We start from the raw sequence: 19632 nt of genomic DNA, 5'->3' as shown, positions 1-19632 counted from the left end.
GCTGCTGCAGCACTTCTTTTTTTTTTTTTATAGCTTTTCTTCCATTTCAAGCCAATCCAAAAGTGGAAGAGGCCAAGAAAGAGGCTGGGAACCTAAAAATACCAGGATCTGCTAAAATACAGAAACAATCCATCCTGGAATTCTGCTGAGGTCTGGAAGGTGCTGGCTTGATCTGATGTGACTGTTTGCAATTCAGGAGACTCGGGAAACATCTGAATTGAAAAGAAGAGAAAAGGAGCCAGCCCATAAGATGTTATAGTCCCGGTAATATTCATCCAAAATATTTTATATTTATCTGATGGGAAATAATTAAGTTGTTTTCTTTACATTTTTCATGTTCTAGTTGTATCCATAATAATTAATAGGGAAGGTGTGTAGGTGTGTGTGTGTGTGTACAATTTGATCACTAATGCAGATCAGCTTTAGAACAGTGTTTCGCAGCCTGTGTAACCTCAGGACCCAAGTTGTACCGCACTGGAATGCAGAGCAACAGTATTACCGCTCATTCCAGTGAGGGCGATCAAACTGCGGGTGACAGGTGCATTTGGGGTGCCAGTCAAATGAATGAATAAAAAATGAATGACCAAACTTATGAGATAGCCCCCACCTTCAAATTCTATATTTACAATATGTATATAGAGCGCCCAGAAATCTGGCTATTCATCATAAAGATAAACTGTTGAGATTGACTAATATACCTTTTTTTTTTCAATAAAATGAATTTTTCAATTAAATTTCTTCAGCAATTAACAACCAACTACAAAACCACAATGATCATTCACTTTTCAAGGTAAGTAGCTTAGTTTAAGGCACAATAGAGACAAGTGTCGCTTCCTATCCAAACGTATAAACATCACAAAAATCTTTTAAGTTCTCTAATAAAACAAAACTGTCATTATTCGTAAGAAACATCAGCGCTCCTCGGAATCAACCGAGAACAGCCGCAGAAAGGTCATCTTAGTCTGAGTGCAAGTGCAAAACCCCAAGGCATTTGACATTTCCTCTCTTAAATACCAGTTAGTATAACGAAAGGGCTTCAAGAGCTGCTCGATCTCCAAAGCTGTTAGAGATTTACCTATAAAATATCTTTAAAATTATCCTTTAATGTCACTTTAATAAGCATTTAGGGGGGAACAAGCAGCTGGTCAGGGTGCTTCTCTGTAGAGAAGAGTTGAAACAGTAGATTCAAAAGAAAATAATTTTCAGCCCCAGGGGCTCTAAAAGACCCAAGACTAAAAACAGCACTGCGTAGAAACAGGCTGATGCTCCAGAATTAGATTGCTGTGCACTGCATCAAAAAGAGCCAAAACAATCTCTTTTAATTTGGGAGTAATAGCAGACTGGGACACCTCCAGGATAAGCTTGTGTAGTAAAGACTGGAGTGACACAGAATAACAGTAGAAGCTGCTACGTCTGCGGGCAGATCATACACAGAATCTGCCGGGCAGAGGTTGCGAGTGTGCTTGTGTGCAAAAGTTAGGAAATAACTAGTCGATTTCGGATATAAATTCTTGAATGACCTTAGTGAAAACCTCAGCCAAAAGGCCCGAGGAACCAGACACACCCAACACAGCTGAAAAGGGCCACATGTTTCTGGGCTGTAGATAACCAGGACCTGGAAAGCACTCCATTGATAACTTTGTTTAAAGAGTGGAGTTTGGAAAGCACCCTACGCAGAATCCAGAGCCCACAGTCCATTTCCAGACTATCCCCACAATGTTCAGTCCTGATGCAGTGCTCCAAAAGAGAGCTGGATCCTCCTAAAATACTAGTTTTTTTTGTACCCGTGTCAAAACCTCTAGTTTATGATTTTAAGTTATAAAATAATATTGAAATTGTCCATCACAGATTACCTTTAATAATTGCATTCACCCACTTACCCCAGTGGTCCAAATAACTTGACAAGAGATTCCCTTGTGTCCACAGCTGCGACATTGGAGAGCGCAAAGTTGTAGAGTTCTGGGAAGTGTGCAAATGCTGCTCTCTAAGGAAAGAGATGTGAAGATCACCAAAATCCATAAAGAATAAAACATTTTTTTTTATCATTTCAGCATTCAATTAATACAATCTTACTAAAATAGTTCTCTATTGCTCGCTGCCTTTCCACAATAAATCACCACAAGATAAGAGAGGACACTGAGCATATCATACAATAACAGAACACAACATCAAAAATGTCATTTTAAGAAACCAGATTTTGCCTAAAGAGTACCGACCACTCAAACAACGCCAGTCTAAAAAGACAATCTCATGACATTTTATGACTTTCACATGTCTACATATAACCTAACAACATAGTATAGGACAAATTCTAAAACCAGTCCCGAACCAGGCAACTAGAATCACTTTCTGCCTGTCTGTCCTGCTTTAAGCAATGTAATTAAGTTCTGTGCTCACCCCCAGCACTGCGTCATTAAGACACAAGAACAGGGGAAAGTTCCTCCTGATTCGCTCTGCTCACTGTTACAACATGCCAAGAAGAAGTGGCCTTATTTCACAATAATATGAGTGTTTGAGCCATAGGGATACAATCAATAAGCATTTTCCCCAGAGATGAGATGGTTTCTTTCAGGAAATATTCCATAATTCAGATGGAAAACAGTTCATCTATCCTTCATTCAGAGATCTATTCTAAACTGCATGCAATCGTATCACATATGATTGCATGCGAAATGCTGCTTACGGATGCGGTCGCGGTCACTGTCACTCGGTCATTAACGTGAATGGGTACAGTGGCCACAGAGAAACAGGACATTTGGGGTTTCTGCCACAGCATGAATGAAGCCTTAGTATCAGCTACGAAGGGTATGGATACACTAATACAGATCTGTAATACAAATCACCCTGGGTCTGTCAATACAAATGTGTTTTAGTGTTGTGCAGGTACAGTGCGCATTGAACAAATCCATATTAAAACATTTTTTATTATTAAACTCATTATACACGTGTACATAGAATTGTGAATTAAAGATTTGTGAGACCTCTATACAGCATGCTGACATTTTATTCTAGGGTACTGGAGTGATTCTAGGGTGATGGAGTGACAAGTGACAGATGGCCTGCCCTGCCATCGCATATTAGTCCTGGCAAAGCTTGGAGATCATAATAATAAGTATAACCAGCACTCAAAAATGCTTTAGGAAGAACATTTATTGATAACATATATAAAGCAAAGTTTCAGAGTCGCTGCAAGGGCCCCACTATGGTCTGATAAAGGCAAAATGTTGCTTTATATAGGTGATCAATAAATATTACCTAGAGCATTTTGGTTTGCTGGTGACATACTTTGCTAACTGTACATATTCATATGATCTCAAGCTTTGCCAGTTTGCTGGCATATAAAATGGAATTTTTGTACTGTAAAATCCATTTCCTGGAGTCCATTGAGGGACACAATTTCAGATACAATTCAATTATACTGCTGCCTACAGGAGGAGTGGACACTGACAAACAAATTGTAATATGGGCCCCACTATAACAACTCTTGTACCAAGTATGCCTCAGTTTGGTGGTGAAGTAGTACCAAAAGCACGAACCAAAACCGCAGCGTGATGGGACCCAAGTACCTCAATGGACTCTAAAAAATAAATTTTACAGCAAGTTCAAAAATTCTATTTTCTTTTTTGCACATCGAGGACTGCAGGAATTAAGATACAGCAAGAAGATTCAAAAGCAGTCCAACTGAGGGACAGGCAACACAGTAACAGCCACTAACAGGCCTCACTAAGAGGACTGGGGACCGTCACCAGCGCAAAACTGTAAGAAGGCCCAATGTTTGAATCCGTAATGGATGCTAAAAGCTGATTCAGCAGACCCAGCCAAAAACAGGTGGTACAGCAAAAGACCCACCACCTGGTCAGCAAGAAACACTGGGGGTTACACAGAGAAGGTACAGCTAGTTTACATGAGAAGGCCCGTGGCCTTACAACCCCGACCCTCAGGATCAAGGGGATGGACCTCTGTGACTAAAAAGGTTACCTAGCCAGATAACCAATCTGACTAAGCAAAACATACCAGAGAATGTATGATATTAGTACACCACCATACCCACAAGTGTCATGAAGAAACTTGTGAGCCACTAAAGAACTCAAGGGATAGATTCTACAACGTCAAAATGACAGCACATAAAAAGACGACCAGGAACTGAATTGTAAGAAAGAAGGCTACCAAAAAATGATTATACTTTTTCAGCAGAACCGAAAAGACATCCTCACAAATAACAGAGGCATGCTGGGAAAAGAGGTTATACTGGGGGCTGCCTTACAATAATATTGTGTACCGGTGTCCAATTCTTCTGTAGACAGCAGCAGAACCCAACCATACCCGATTCCTGATTTGTAATATCTACATGGAAAGCTAAACATACCTGTAGAGATGTTATGCGATCATAGTGAATGGTGGTCATTTCATTTTCTGTGAGCGCATTGCCAGTCTGGTCATTAATTTCAAAGCCAGTGTAGAACTTTAACATGTCTAGAAGCTATAAAATATGTAAATGATTAGTGAGGCTCTACAATTTAATCCCATATGATCAACTGTCGCAAACATTAGACAACGTACCTGAGAAAACAAATGTCCTTCCTCCTCTCTTTTGCAGAGGTTGGATAAATAGCAGTGTACAACCAGGTGAGAATCATCCAGAACCGTGTTGAACCAGCGGCGGGTGGGGAGTAAAGCCTGAGTGGATAACCAATACTCAGTCAGAAATAATTGGACACTTATTTCACACCATTAAAAAGAAAAGCTAGTTTTTTGGGGTGGGGGGTTTCGAGAAGCAAAATCCTAATCAATGAGCAAGAATTTTAGCCATATGTTTCTTTAAATACAAAGATGACTGGTGTTACTGCTGAAATACTTTTACAGCGGGGCCTAAAGTGAATGTAAACCCCAACAATGGAGTTTTTTACTCTATTTTAATCTGCTAAAGCCTATCACCTCCCGTCCATAACATAGTGGTGAGCTGTTCTGGAGATCACAAAGGAGAACTGAGCAGGCCTGACAACACTGCTAGAAATTTCAGTGCATTATAGGCAGATAGCACAGGAAGTTACAATGCCCACAAGGTTTCTGTTAAGACCAAGAGGAATGGTTTTGCACTTATGGAATAGATATAACATAACACGTTCTATGGTATATTTAAAGCCGATCTACAGGGGGTATAAAACATACAAACAAAAACCTGTCAGTGGTGCTACCTCCTCACTGAAATGGATAATTGTTCTTGTATGTCTAGGTATGTTCTTGTATGTCCAGCTACCCCCCTCGGTCGGTGCACACCTCTCTCCCCTATGCTCTGGCTTATGTACTGTCCTCAAATATAAAGCAGGGCTGTGGGTCCTGCATTGTATGTGATGACACCAGTGGGCCTCCAACCTCCATAGGGGTAAGAGTCTTCAGAAGCTGAATTCAGGTGAGTAAAAGTCCTTTACAAAATACTCCTAGACACAAAATGAACAATTAACTACTGCAGTCAGGAGGTAGTCCCACTGAAAGGTTCTTTTTTTTCCCCTGTAGATCGGCTTTATATATACACCATTGAACGTGTTATGTTATAGCCACTTGATAAGTGCAAGAACTATACTGTGGATCTTAACAGAAACCTTGTAGACTTGTAATTTCCTGTGCTATCTGCCTATAAGCAATACGTATGTTTTGCACGGACGTCATTAAATAGACGTATTCTATCCACTATTGGAGTGCCGGTGTCCATATTTGTCTGGATTACGGAGACGGTGGCCATTCGTCGACTACCGATGTACCAATCTTATCTTAATGGATGAGCGGTCAGGAGTGCAATGAATAGATGGACTGGATCTGCCTATCATGCACTGAAATCTCAAGCAGTGTTGTCAGCCCTGCTCAGTTCTCCCCTGTGATTTGAAGAACACCTGCCCTCTATATTATGGAGAAGAGGAGCGGGTGTTCTGTGGTCCTAACTCACGCCATGTCTTACAATGACAATGCTAACAGGCCTGAAAATTTAAAACTAACAATACACCACATCTAAAAGATGGCAAGTTGTCATAATATTTTATTCTTGGGTTTAAATACATTCTAAAGCAGCACAAGAGCAGATTTTAGTTATATCTGATATGTTAGGTTAGCAGACTAAGAGGTGCAGAGCCTACCTGACTGGAAATACATTGAATGAAATGTTTCGATAGGTAGGCCTATCGAACGCCATTCTTTAGTTTATACCTTTACTATGAATGGCATTATTAGTCCCAGTGTTGGTATTAGAAACTCTAAAACTCCCAGCATTCTTTATGATGTGTAGAACTATTTGCAGGTATGTTACCAAAGCCTGAACTCCCAGAGTACTCACTCAAAGGACATTGCAGGAATAACATATTTCATGCAACAGGCTGCCTCAAAATCTAGGCAGACGTCAGGGAAACAAAGCAGCGTACCTCTAAATCAATCATGAGTTCTATAAAGCGCTCACAATAGTGGATTTTTTCCAGGGAGACAGGACCTGCAAAGTAAACAGAAACCACATCTCAGAATGCGATAATCATACCTGCAGAGTTAGATTTTATAGGCAGATTTTCGTTTGTTAAATACACATTTTAAAGCAGATGTTGTTACATCTGTTCAATAAGAATACTTCAGACTTAATCAGAACGGTCTCATCCTCTTGGTTCTTACCTTGGACTACAGAATAATTAGTGTCTATGTTGTAAAGATGAAAACAGCAAGGGAATTTTAACGGTATGTATGGTCAAAAAAATGTATATGTATTTCTATATTAAATTTCCATACGTTCTATCCCACTCCCAATAACCATATCCATCTAGAAGTTTGTAAGCCTACTTATTGAAGATGTCCACTGCTACTCTCGTAAAGCCTGCTGTCTGGACTACAACTCAACCTTTTCCCCCTGTCTGACAGCGAACACAGGAAACACCCACAAAGTAATATCATCATTGCTTGTTGGAAGCAATGCATGATGGGATATGTAGTCTTGAGAAATCAAAATTGCATCACATCAAGCAGCAGGGAAAGAGATGCAAAGCACACGGGGAATCTAGGAAGTTGTTGCAAGTGATGGGCAGACTGAAGGCAGCACACACTAAATGAAAGTGATTTTTTTTCAAGTAAGCTTTGGATTGCATTATCAAAAACAACTCTAGTATGTATTCCTATTACAATGCTCATGTTATGAAAAGTTAGTATATGCTGTGACTTTAGAACTCCTATAATACCTTAGCAAAAGACAACTGGGCAGAGCCAACACCACTCAGTCCACAAAAATGCTGTGTTGCCAGCCTACAACAGGACTCGGGAGCAGAGTGCATTTCTGACAGATGAAACAAGGATGTAATGGAGATCCATCCAAAAGAGGCCCACAGAAGTTTGACCAACAGACGAAACAGGTTGGTGTATCACACTCTGCGAGGTGTGATACACCACCGATTATTATGTAAGCCAATGCCGCAGCATCTTCAGATTGGATCCAAACCAGAACACATGCGAGAAGGGGGGTCCAATAAGATAACATAAGGCGCATTGCCTGCAACTTCAGGATGTTGATAGGCAAGATTGGATTCCTCCTGAGACCAGCAACCCTGAACTGAACAGATGATCCAGAACTCCTCCACAACCCAAGAGATTGGCGTCCCTTGCGACAACCTTTTAATGAAAGGTAGAAAGGATTTCCCTTGCGTCAAGGCGGGAGAAATCAGCCACCAGGACAGAGATATCCTGGCTCAGGAACTCAATCTCATCACCTTGACCAGTGAGATTGGACTTGTGCCACAATGCGAGAACGCTGTGTTGAAAAATCCTGGAGTGAAACTGAGCAAACGGACCTGCTTTGAAGGTGAATACCATGAAGCCCAGCACTCATGCAGAACCACAGGAAGGATCGCCGATGAGAACAATGCAGGTAAATTTAACTCTGCAACATGGCTGAATTGCCCTGCGGAAGAAAAACCTTGGCCAGGGATGCATTGAAAAGAAGACCCAAGTACTCCAGGTGATGCGATGGAATCAGAATCCATCTGAAGTTCTGTAAGGTTCTTGCTACTGTGGACACACTGGTTTCCAAAGTCAGAGAAGACCATTTGTGAAACAAAAGATCATCTAAGTATCCAATACATAAATTTGTGGCCGGGGCCTGGGTAATAGGTGCCACACCGCTGAGAAGATTAATGGCAAAAAAGAGATAAAGATGTCATAATAATAACAATTCCAAAACGGTTGACCGTAAAAAAGTGTTTTTCATGTAAATAATTTAAAAGGTATTAGATGTAATATATTTCATGTAAAAACAACCAGCTAGTCAGATGTCTCCTAATAAGCTCACTCCATTAGTAAACCACCCATTGCAAGAGTAATTAACATGATGACATGATTAGAATTCATTGGAGTTGATTCAAAATACCTGTTGACCATGTCAGAAATTCAGGAGTTATTGAAGGTTTTTTTTTTCTTTACACACACTTTCTGTTCTATATCAGGCCCCATTCAAACCAGGCGGCAGCAGTTCAGAGTTTTGAAAGGGCGTTTTTAAAGTGTGTTTCAGCGGTGAAACTCAATTAAAAAAAGGCCAAAAACGTGCTGATCAGTGCATTTCCATTGAAATCTATGTGGAAAACAGGCTGATCAGTGTGACAACAGTAGCTCAGGGAGTATCTTGGGCTGCAGGCATTTCGGATCACACAGATCCGCGCGTGCATGAACGGCCCCCATAGGAATGTATGGGATTGTTCATGTAGGCAGTTCAGCACGGAAAAATCCACGAGACCGAAACACCCTGGTGTGAACGGGGCCTCAAGGAGTCTACACAGTTACATAGTAGGTGTGGTTGAAAAAAAGACACAGGTCCATCAGGTTCAACCTATATAGTGTGTGTATATGTATATATGTATATATGTGTATATGTATATGTATGTATATATATATATATACACACACACATATAATGCTAGGAATTTCCATAACCCTGTATGTTTTGTAAACTGAGGAACTCATCCAAGTGTTTTTTGAAGCAGTTTATGTTTCCCGCTGATACAACTATCTGTGGAAGTGGATTTAAAATCTTTACCACTTTCAAAAGTAAAATACCCCTTACACAAGGTTATACCTCATCCCCTCCAACTACTTGCCGTGTCTTCCTCAAGGTACTTGGATTAAGTAATGCATTCCCAATACTGCTGTCCCCATTGATGAGTTTGTAAACTGTAATCAGGTTTGAGTCGTTTAGCAAAAGACAACTAGGCAGGGTTGGCACCACTCAACCCACATAAATGCTGTGTGTTGTCAGCCTGCAACAGGCTTAAGAACCGAGAGCATTACTGGCAGCTTATTAGGTATTTTTGTGTACTTGCATGGACTTTAGAGGGATAAAACGTGGAAATTAGCATGTATTGCAGAGATGTACTGCATATTATTTATGTTTTATTTTGCCCTGACAAACACTTAAGGCCACAATCAAATTGGGCACACACATACCAGGTCATTCAGTTCAGCCCAGAATCTCATTTCATTTCCTCAAAAATGTTTGCAGTTACCTGTGGCTTCAATTGATCTGAGCACAGACAAGAACTTCTGTATAAGCTTCCGCAGAAATATCCTTTCCTCTCTGGCCCTGCAGAGTTCAAGAGAGATGGGACATTGAGGTCAATGCACAAGAAGAAACAATAGGCACTCGGGAAGTCTTAGTATTTTTTCACTATATAAAACTACCGGAAATCCCAAAAGTCTATGTCATAGGTACAGTATGTAACATTTTAATACATGTTGACAGGGTAACAGTACTGAACTACAGTATATTCAGGCTTTGTAAATGTTTAATATATTACATACATCTCTCCTGCCTTCTGGTCCATCTTCTCATCAGTCTTCTTAATGAGGTTCCAGAACCTCCGTAGTTTTTGGGTCTTTTTTAGTTCCTGCTCCAGACGGGCCTATAATGTAGATATCAGTTATAGTGAAGAGCTGCAACACCTATATGTAAACACTCCATTCTGAAATAAAAATTCTACTGACGTCCCACATCACTATCAAATTATTGTAAAAAGCATGACGTTATAAAAGCATACCGGCTGCAGACAGGACCACATGGGCAGTGATATGAGCTGCTGAATTTGTCCACGAATTAAATCAACCTCCTGCAAAATAATAAAGAGCAAATTCAGACATCTGAGGGTAAACATCAAGAAGCAGAGATCATACAGGAAAACAATTTAAAGAAATTACATCAGAAGGATTTACAATTCCCTCTAATGTATACTGATATTTGATTACCATTTGCCAAGGCAATATGAAAAATAATCCGATTCTCACAGAACTGCATCAAGATATCATTGGTGGAGGCATCCAAGAATTGGCTGCACGGGTGTTTCTGGAACTTTATGCATACGGACTTTGATTTTATCATATATGATTGAATTCACCGTTGATATTTAATGCACAATCACTTTATTACTTATTTCATCGGAGGATCTTGCATTATTATAGCTATGGATTAAAATTGAATTTTATATTGCTGGATTTATTGTAGATAATTGATACGGTATTATTTATTGCACAGTCACCTTAGTATATAGTACACGGATTTTGACCACATACAGATCCTACACTGAGTCAGGATTAGAGCGCAGCACATTTTGTATATGATTTAAAATAGAACTATGGGGGTAACCTTTTTATCCCATAGTTCTCTTTAGGGTCACGAAAGGAAATATACCAATGTACTCCCATGACCCAAAGCTCAGTATATATCATGCTATTGCCCGCGATATACTGAGAGTGCCGCAGCCGGGACGGATCCCAACAATACTGTTGAGATCCACCCAGCTGGCTGATTGACAGTGGGCTCTTCCTATATAGAGGCAGCTGTGCCCACCCCCTCCCCCATCTGTTCCTCCAGTCAGCGCTGGGGGATCGGAGAAGGCAGGAATCCCTGCGGGGAGCCGTGACTGACAGTCACCGCTCTCTGCAGGGAGATGATCGGGAAGTGAGCGAGCGGCGGTATGTTTTCACTCAATTCCTGATCTATAGAGTCGACGTGTGACAGTTTCAATGTCACACGTCAGCTCAAACTATGAGGATGAGTGTAAATCCCTCAACCCATAGTTCTTTAAGCATCTATATCTATCTATAGATAGATCTATATCTATATATATATATATATATATATATACACACACACACATAAGAGTTACACACACAATGTATTGCTGTTAAAAGTAGACTAAACATATGTAATTCGATAAAACGTATAGTTACTAGGCTGTTGAAGCAGTGATCCAGGAAAAGGAGGAGAATTGTGCGCTCATGTAATGTGCAATCACTTTTTGATTCTTCTGGCACGGACGCTTCCATTATACTCTTGAAGAAATGGGGGAAATGTTCTGGCTTCTTCTTAAAAGTCTAAAAATTATACAAAGGATTGCATACATTTCAAGATTAACCATAGTTTTCTCTTAAACAAACTGGATTAATGTTACATCTTACTCTCTGACTTCTTAAATTGCAGCCTCAAATCACTCAGGAGCAGTGAGATGTTATGTTTAAAAGACGGGCGCCGATCTGTTACAACAGAACTGGGCCATAGAGCATCAACTGTATTTTCATGCGCGGGCCTGGACCAATTACAGAGCTTTCAATGCGGCCGGCTCAGTATGTTCAGGGGCAGGATGGGGCGTGGCGCTCCATTGAAGTGAATGGCACTGCAGCCTCGCCCTCCGGCCCCAATGCGATCGGCCGCACGTGGACGCAAGGCATATTATGCCTGGGGTCTGGTCGGTCCGGTCCGAACAAAATAGTGCTTGCAGCATTTTGTTTGGACCGGAGCGTAGGCATAATGTGCCTTGTGTTCCTGTGTGGCCGATCGCATTGCGGCCGGAGGGCATGACTACTGTGCCATTCACTTCAATGGACGCCCCCTCCGGTCCCACAACATACTGAGCCGGCCGCAATGCAAAGCAGTGCGTTCTGGCCAGGATCGGGCCGGAACGCACTGTGACTGGTGTGAATGAGGCCTAACTCAAACGGTATAGAGGTAACCCCAAATTAGTGTTGTCCTTAAACATTATGCCGCAAAAAAAGCCAACAAGACATCATCTGAAGAACCAAGTATAGCATCTTCTTCTATTAACCTCCTTATTTCCTGAAATACTTTATTATTTACAGTACAGATGGTTTCTTTTTTTAAAGAGAACCATCTAGTAATCTATAAAACATTGACAGTCGTCAATAATACTAGCTGGCTTATAAAAGAAATAGCAATTATAAGAACTGGCACATTTTTCTTTGGTCCAGTGCCACTCTGATCAGCTTTCCTGCAGATTATGAGAGTAACCCGTCCTTTTTCTTGAGAGGTAGGGGTAGAAAATGGCTGCTTCTCCCATCAATAGAGCCGACAAGATGTGTACATATGCATATGCCTTTACTGCATCTGTCATCAAGTTACTGATATTACTTCTATATTAATCTGATTCTTATTTCCCTTCATCTACCAAACTGCCTTGCCTACTAAAGGTGCTCACATTCTCCAGATGGCTAAAAAAAATATAAACCATAAGTAGAAGCTACATAGCTAAATAAAGGTCTTACCTCCCAAGCAGGGACGTTTTCACGGAACTTCTCATTCACCATACAGCAAATAGACATTAAGTAGGCTTTACTAGACACCTCTGCCGAGTAATTTACCCACAAGTAGTTCTCAAGGTACTGGCTGTAACATACATGAAAATAAGAATACATGTTTACATGGCATCCAATTCACATCTAGATACATTATGATGTATGGCCTAGATTCTTCAGAGTGAACCAAACTTTTAAAGTGGCATAATATATGCCTGAATAAGAAGCATACAAACAAGCTGCAGCTCATGGGTGTTACACTCACATGTCTTAGACAACAACTTTTCGAATGTTAGGCAGATGTACAGGTGTGGACAAATTTGTTAGAACCCGTATAGCTGATTGAAGCGATGCTTCACTTCTCTTGAAAAGTGATTAAATGAAAAGCAATTGCCTCATATAACCGGCATGCCTTTGGTATGTTATAGAGAAAAGGAAAGAAAATGTGAAGAGAGATAAATGATAGCTTAATGTGCAATCTTAAAAAGGCCCGGACAAATGTGTTGGTACCCTTAGAAAAGATTATAAATAAGTCGATCATAGTGATATTTCAAACTAACTGATTTCTGTAATTAGTATTACACGTGTTCTCAATCTGTAAACATTCAGTCAGCCATTTACATGGAGAAAAGTAGTCACTTTGCTGTTTGGTATCATCATGTGCACCACACTGAACATGGACCAGAGAAAGCAAAGGAGAAGGTTGACTAAGCAGATCAGAAAAAAAAATGTATGATCGAGGAATTTTGGAGCCAACGGTATTGCCCGATGTCAGAAAGTTCTGTCTCACACATAAAGAGTTACCAGCACAATGCCGTTCCTTTGATTCTAGAAAGCTCTGTCTCTGTTGCAGGTAATGGATTCTCCAAGAGGATAATGACCCAAAACACAGCTAAAATAACCCAAGAATGGCTAAAAACAAAACAAATGGACAATTATGAAGTGGTCTTCTATGAGACCTGATCTGAATCCTGTTCAACATCTCTGGAAAAAGCTGAAACATACATCCTGAAGAAGGCACCCTTCAAGCCTGAGAAAGCTGGAGCAGTTTCTTCAGCACTTTTGTCCATGCCATTTTCATTTGTTTCTTTATTTAAGATATCAAATCAAAAATTATAAGCAAAGTCTGATATTTATTAAAATATGGAACGATGATGGATGCCAATTACCTTGGTCAGTTTTAAGTTATCTGAGAGAAACTTATGGGTTTTCTTTTTAGTAAAGGGTACCAACACATTTGTCCATGTTTGTACATGTACCACTCCTTAAGGCCGTGACACACTGCATGTGAAGCAAAGCTGTCGGGCACAGAGCTCCGCATGCAGTGTGTGAGCCGAGTGCAGCCAGATGAAAGACTGCATCTTCAGCCAATCAGCAGATGCAATTCGCATCGTGACGCGCGGGTTTATACGCGCAAGCCGATTGCCTGAAGATATAATGTTGTGTGTGTGTGTAATTATGTTTTATTCCTTTTTTAAAGGCGTTTTACCAGGGAGCTTTAGGTGAATATGAGGGGTCCAAACAGACTGTTGAGGTTTCCCCTTGAGGGTAAAGGGAGAGATCATGGACACAGAGTCCTCCATCTCCTTCTTCTCTATCCGACCCTCACTGCTGATTGCAGAAGTGATCAGTACTGAGCATTCCTGTGTTCATACACAAACTGAAGGGATAGTAAACATGTTGTGCTCACAATCTCTTCAGTTATGAATGAACACAGGCTCTGCACTCCCATGGTCATACAGGAAAGTAAAGAGATAAGTAAATATAAGAACAGGTTCACTGATCTCCAGCTCGCCATCCTGAAGTGATTATATCCTCCAAGGCGTGGTGGAGGAGAGCAGTCGGGAATCCAAGGGCTCACAGAAGGTAGCATGTTGTGGAGAGAAACAGACTGCACGGAGGACCTTACAGGCAGGGCACACCGAGCAGTCACATTTGTTATGAATGGCAGTGATTAGCGGCTTGTCAGTTGCTGCTCAAAGCTATTCATTAAAGGAGAACTACAAGGTGAGTAATTTTCACTCACCTCATAGTTCTAGCCGACCTGTGACAATGAGACTGTCACAGGTCGGCTCAGTAGATTGGGAAGTGAGCGAACACATACCGGCGTTCCCTCACTTCTCGATCCTGCCACAGCTCTATGCCGTGACAGGGGAGTGGCTGGAATCCCCCCTCCCCGCTCTGATCCTCCAGGGCTGACTGGCAGAATGGACGGGGGAGGGTACAGCTGGCTCTGCCTCTAGATAGGCAGAGCCAGCTGTCACTCACGCAGCTGGGTGGATCCAGACATAATTGTCGGGATCCGCTTCAGCTGCGGCGTCTCAATATACTAGGAGCTGTAGCAGTATACTGAGCTTAGGGTGACGGGAGGACGCTAGTTTGTGTCCTCCCGTTACCATAAGGAGAACTATGGGGAAAAGCCTTAACCCCATAGTTCTCCTTTAATCAGAAGATGCTAGGGGACCCTTCTGCTGGAGTTCATGGTCTCTGAACGGACCCTGAGCTTACAGCAGAAGGGAATTCCTCTGTTGTAGGAGTTACTGAGCTGGCTAGCTGCAAGCAGTTCTGTAACCCTTACGTCGATGGCAGTGAAAGAGATAATACACTCATGACACAGGATGAACTGTGTTTAGGTGTAGACTCTCCCTAATAAAACTTCATATATTCTTTAAGGGAGAGATATGACAGGGATGCATCACTGCTCTAACTGTACCATAAAATGAAAATGCAAAACAACAAGGAAGAGCTCCATCTCTTTAGTGAGAGGACAATACCCTAAGCTCTAGACTGCATAACGACTCGTCACATAACTCACCTGAACTCTAATAGCATTATCTTCCGGATTGCAAACCTGTAAAGACAATACCAGCCGTTAGAACCAAGTACAAAAATGGGCAACCACTTTTCATCAGTTTGCTTTAGGTAGTAACATGAAAAGCTGTAAACATACAACTCAGAATAAACATGTACAGCAAGATTACTAGATAAGCAGAATAAAGGGTAGCAAACGTCCAGCAGAGACCAGCAATAGTGGGACCCCAGGAGGTGTTTTCATAATGTGCCTTATAGTTGATCCCCTCCAGTGCAGCCATCTTCATCCGATCTTCTTCAGGGCTCAGTGTCTTCAGCCTCTTGATTGGCTGGGCTGGGATGATGTAACTCCCGCGCATGTGTGACAGATAGAAAAGGAGCGTTTATGACAGAAGAGACATACAGGGTCTCTTCTATCATAAAACTAGAAAAGAATGGTAACCACATACCATGTTTCCCCGATAAGACACTGTCTTATATTTTTTTTGGCTCAAAAAAGCACACTAGGTCTTATTTTTTTTCAATGTACAACAATCCACACTTATTCATGTACAAAAATATGGTGATCAGGGCAATCAGGGGTGCTGTACCTTTCCAAGAGCAATTTGCTAACCAATCGCTGGCCAGAATGAGCGAAGCGCACTTTCACTATCCCCACAGGTAGAGTGCATTTGGTATCACTCCGCCTGTGACAGGAGCCGGTGCTATAGAGGAGGCATCGGCTTATGCGGCTCTGCTCCCTACGGTGCCGCCTCGCTTCCTCTAGCGCTGGCTTGGTTGGCACCGCTGATTCTCTCCTGCCTTTCCCGCGGCTCTTCAAGTTCCCCCTTATGCCACCGTTGGCCCTGGGAATGGTCACAACTAGGTCTTATTTTCGGGGTAGGTCTTATATTTTAGCAATTCCCAAAAATAGTACTAGGTTTTATTTTCGGTGTAGGTCTTATTTTCGGGGAAACAGGGTACATTTATAACCAGCCTTGGTAGCAGGGTTTTTCACTTGGTAGCAGGGTGCACATGGGAAGGCTTACAACAATACAAAACACAAAAAGAATCCCCAGCATGCCTGCCAGCCAGCCTGCAACAAAACAAGTTACCCTGTCAACAGTATGCGTTAAATGCAGAGGTTTTAGATGCACAAACCTTTGGCCAAAAATATGTAGAAGCCACACTGCCACTGTCAAGGTACCTCTGTAAAGTGTGGTCCTAACTCTATTTATGAGTCTACATGTCCATATGCTCCAACATGGAGACTCATAAATAGAGTTAGCACCACACTTTACAGAGGTACCTTGATGGTGGCAGTGTGGCTTCTACATATTTTTGGCCAAAGGTTTGTGCATCTAAAACCTCTGCATTTAACGCATACTGTTGACAGGGTAACTTGTTTTGTTGCAGGCTGGCTGGCAGGCGTGCTGGGGACTCTTTTTGTGTTTTGTCTTCTATCATAAAAACCCCACCTGTCAGCATTTTTTTAAGTCTTAACTTTACTTCCACTTTAAAAGCCAGCTGTCCCCAAATGCCCATAGTTTCTGATCTTTGAAGCAGATAGAAAAACTTGAACATCTCCTGTATAAAAATAAAGTTTATAAAAAATAAAATTAAAATAAAAACATTTTCGGTTTTGGCCTGACAATTTTTTTCTATTTCGGTTTTTAAATTTCTATTTCGGTGCGCCTCTAGTCTGTACGCTACATGGAGTGCAGGTGATTTTGGATTATCTATCTACTGTAGGAGGACACACAAAAATAACACAACAAAAACAACTTACCTTGACTTGACAATCTCCTTGGAGTAAATATCTTCTATCACCTGTGAAATATTCAGAAAATAAAAAAAGAACACGTGATTATATCATATCATCAAATTCCATTTACCAAGTAAAATAAATGAAGTCTTTCAATGAAAACCTGTACTGACAGAAATATGTAGGCTGCCATTGCTAACCACCCTCTGAACATATTGGTTGTCTGGCTGTCATCGACCTCCAAACTTTCCAAGTCATTGACCCAGAACAAGCATATAGCTAATAAAGTCAGAAGAAAGTGAAAACTCCTGATCTGCATAACTGTTCCGAGCCAGTGACTCAGGAAATACCCCGTTACTGCTCTATAGTCACATAAAAGCCAGACAACTAGCATTTTCAAACAGAGAACCAAGTAGCAGCCTATATGCTTCCTCATCACAAGTTTCCTTTCAAACTAACAATAGTCCTAAAAACAAAGCAAACACCTTGATTGTTTAATAAGTACTTTTATTCTCTGGCTGTCAGTGAAGAAGTGTCAGGCTAGAAGGCCGTTTCATGCCTTAGCTCAGTGCTGACAACAGACACTCAGAAAATGCCACATAATAAAGGTGTTGTCAAGATTATATGAAAGACGACAAAATCTTGTCAACACAGAGCCACTTGTACTCCCAGCATCACCTGTACTTACCTTTCAAGTGGCTCATGTATTGACAAGCTGCTGCTTCTCCACTCCGCAGCCACTGAAGCATGTGACTGGTCAGACAGGTCAGATTCTTACAAATTGAAAAACTTGAACATCTCCTGTATAAAAATAAAGTTTATAAAAAATAAAATTAAAATAAAAACATTTTCGGTTTTGGCCTGACAATTTTTTTCTATTTCGGTTTTTAAATTTCTATTTCGGTGCGCCTCTAGTCTGTACGCTACATGGAGTGCAGGTGATTTTGGATTATCTATCTACTGTAGGAGGACACACAAAAATAACACAACAAAAACAACTTACCTTGACTTGACAATCTCCTTGGAGTAAATATCTTCTATCACCTGTGAAATATTCAGAAAATAAAAAAAGAACACGTGATTATATCATATCATCAAATTCCATTTACCAAGTAAAATAAATGAAGTCTTTCAATGAAAACCTGTACTGACAGAAATATGTAGGCTGCCATTGCTAACCACCCTCTGAACATATTGGTTGTCTGGCTGTCATCGACCTCCAAACTTTCCAAGTCATTGACCCAGAACAAGCATATAGCTAATAAAGTCAGAAGAAAGTGAAAACTCCTGATCTGCATAACTGTTCCGAGCCAGTGACTCAGGAAATACCCCGTTACTGCTCTATAGTCACATAAAAGCCAGACAACTAGCATTTTCAAACAGAGAACCAAGTAGCAGCCTATATGCTTCCTCATCACAAGTTTCCTTTCAAACTAACAATAGTCCTAAAAACAAAGCAAACACCTTGATTGTTTAATAAGTACTTTTATTCTCTGGCTGTCAGTGAAGAAGTGTCAGGCTAGAAGGCCGTTTCATGCCTTAGCTCAGTGCTGACAACAGACACTCAGAAAATGCCACATAATAAAGGTGTTGTCAAGATTATATGAAAGACGACAAAATCTTGTCAACACAGAGCCACTTGTACTCCCAGCATCACCTGTACTTACCTTTCAAGTGGCTCATGTATTGACAAGCTGCTGCTTCTCCACTCCGCAGCCACTGAAGCATGTGACTGGTCAGACAGGTCAGATTCTTACAAATGTCCATTCCTGACTAGTTCTCTAGCTTTATATAAACATGAAATTAATAAATGACTAGAGCAAGTGAGTATTTTATATCCATTTCCACTACAGCCTTAACACTCTCGGTGTGCCAGAGAATTATCTCCATCTTTAAAGAACTCCAGGCGAGTGATTTTCACTCAATCTCATAGTTGGAGCCGACGTGCGACAATGAAACTGTCACACGTCCGCTCAATAGATTGGGGAGTGAACACATACCGCCGCTTGCTCACTTCTCGATCACCTCCCTGCAGAGAGCTGTAGTTCGCGATATACTGAGCTTTGGGTGATGGGAGGACGCTAGTATATGTCCTCCCGTGACCCTTAGGAGAACTATGGGGAAAAACACTTACCCCATAGTTCTCCTTTAAAGCAGGAATGCAGAGCACAGACGGGCCTGGAGGCAGCTTATTACAAGGGAAAGACTGCACTCAGACCCTCAGTCCTCAGACCTGTCTGACTGCTACCTCCCTTGAGACCCGCTGGCTGGGAATGTCTAAAGCCAAAGCCAGACATAAAATCATCTCCCAATCTGACCAAACAATGTTTGGATCAGAGAATGATCCTACCAGCACCAAACAATGTTTGGATCAGAGAATGATCCTACCAGCACCAAACAATGTGTGGATCAGAGAATGATCCTACCAGCACCAAACAATGTGTGGATCAGGGAATGATCCTTCCCACCACAAACTCAGTCTT

At 41.3% G+C, this 19632-nt stretch overlaps 1 protein-coding gene across 1 annotated transcript in view; it reads right to left on the bottom strand.

Moving 5' to 3' along the window:
• AQR (aquarius intron-binding spliceosomal factor) overlaps positions 1 to 19632 on the bottom strand; it is a 96938-nt gene that overhangs the window by 75356 nt on the left and 1950 nt on the right. The window contains exons 3-13 of the mRNA XM_018571182.1: positions 18153 to 18193; positions 15410 to 15445; positions 12565 to 12685; positions 11236 to 11379; positions 10047 to 10115; positions 9811 to 9911; positions 9516 to 9592; positions 6411 to 6475; positions 4561 to 4677; positions 4367 to 4480; positions 1881 to 1984 (exon numbers count right to left, since the gene is read on the bottom strand). Of these exons, the coding sequence (XP_018426684.1) occupies positions 1881 to 1984; positions 4367 to 4480; positions 4561 to 4677; positions 6411 to 6475; positions 9516 to 9592; positions 9811 to 9911; positions 10047 to 10115; positions 11236 to 11379; positions 12565 to 12685; positions 15410 to 15445; positions 18153 to 18193 (989 nt within the window). The remainder of the gene's footprint in view (positions 1 to 1880; positions 1985 to 4366; positions 4481 to 4560; positions 4678 to 6410; positions 6476 to 9515; positions 9593 to 9810; positions 9912 to 10046; positions 10116 to 11235; positions 11380 to 12564; positions 12686 to 15409; positions 15446 to 18152; positions 18194 to 19632) is intronic.

The sequence above is a fragment of the Nanorana parkeri genome, unplaced genomic scaffold, assembly GCF_000935625.1.
Source record: "Nanorana parkeri isolate BGI_ZX_2015 unplaced genomic scaffold, ASM93562v1 scaffold1693, whole genome shotgun sequence".
NCBI lineage: Eukaryota > Metazoa > Chordata > Amphibia > Anura > Dicroglossidae > Nanorana > Nanorana parkeri.
This window is presented reverse-complemented; position numbering and strand designations above follow the sequence as displayed.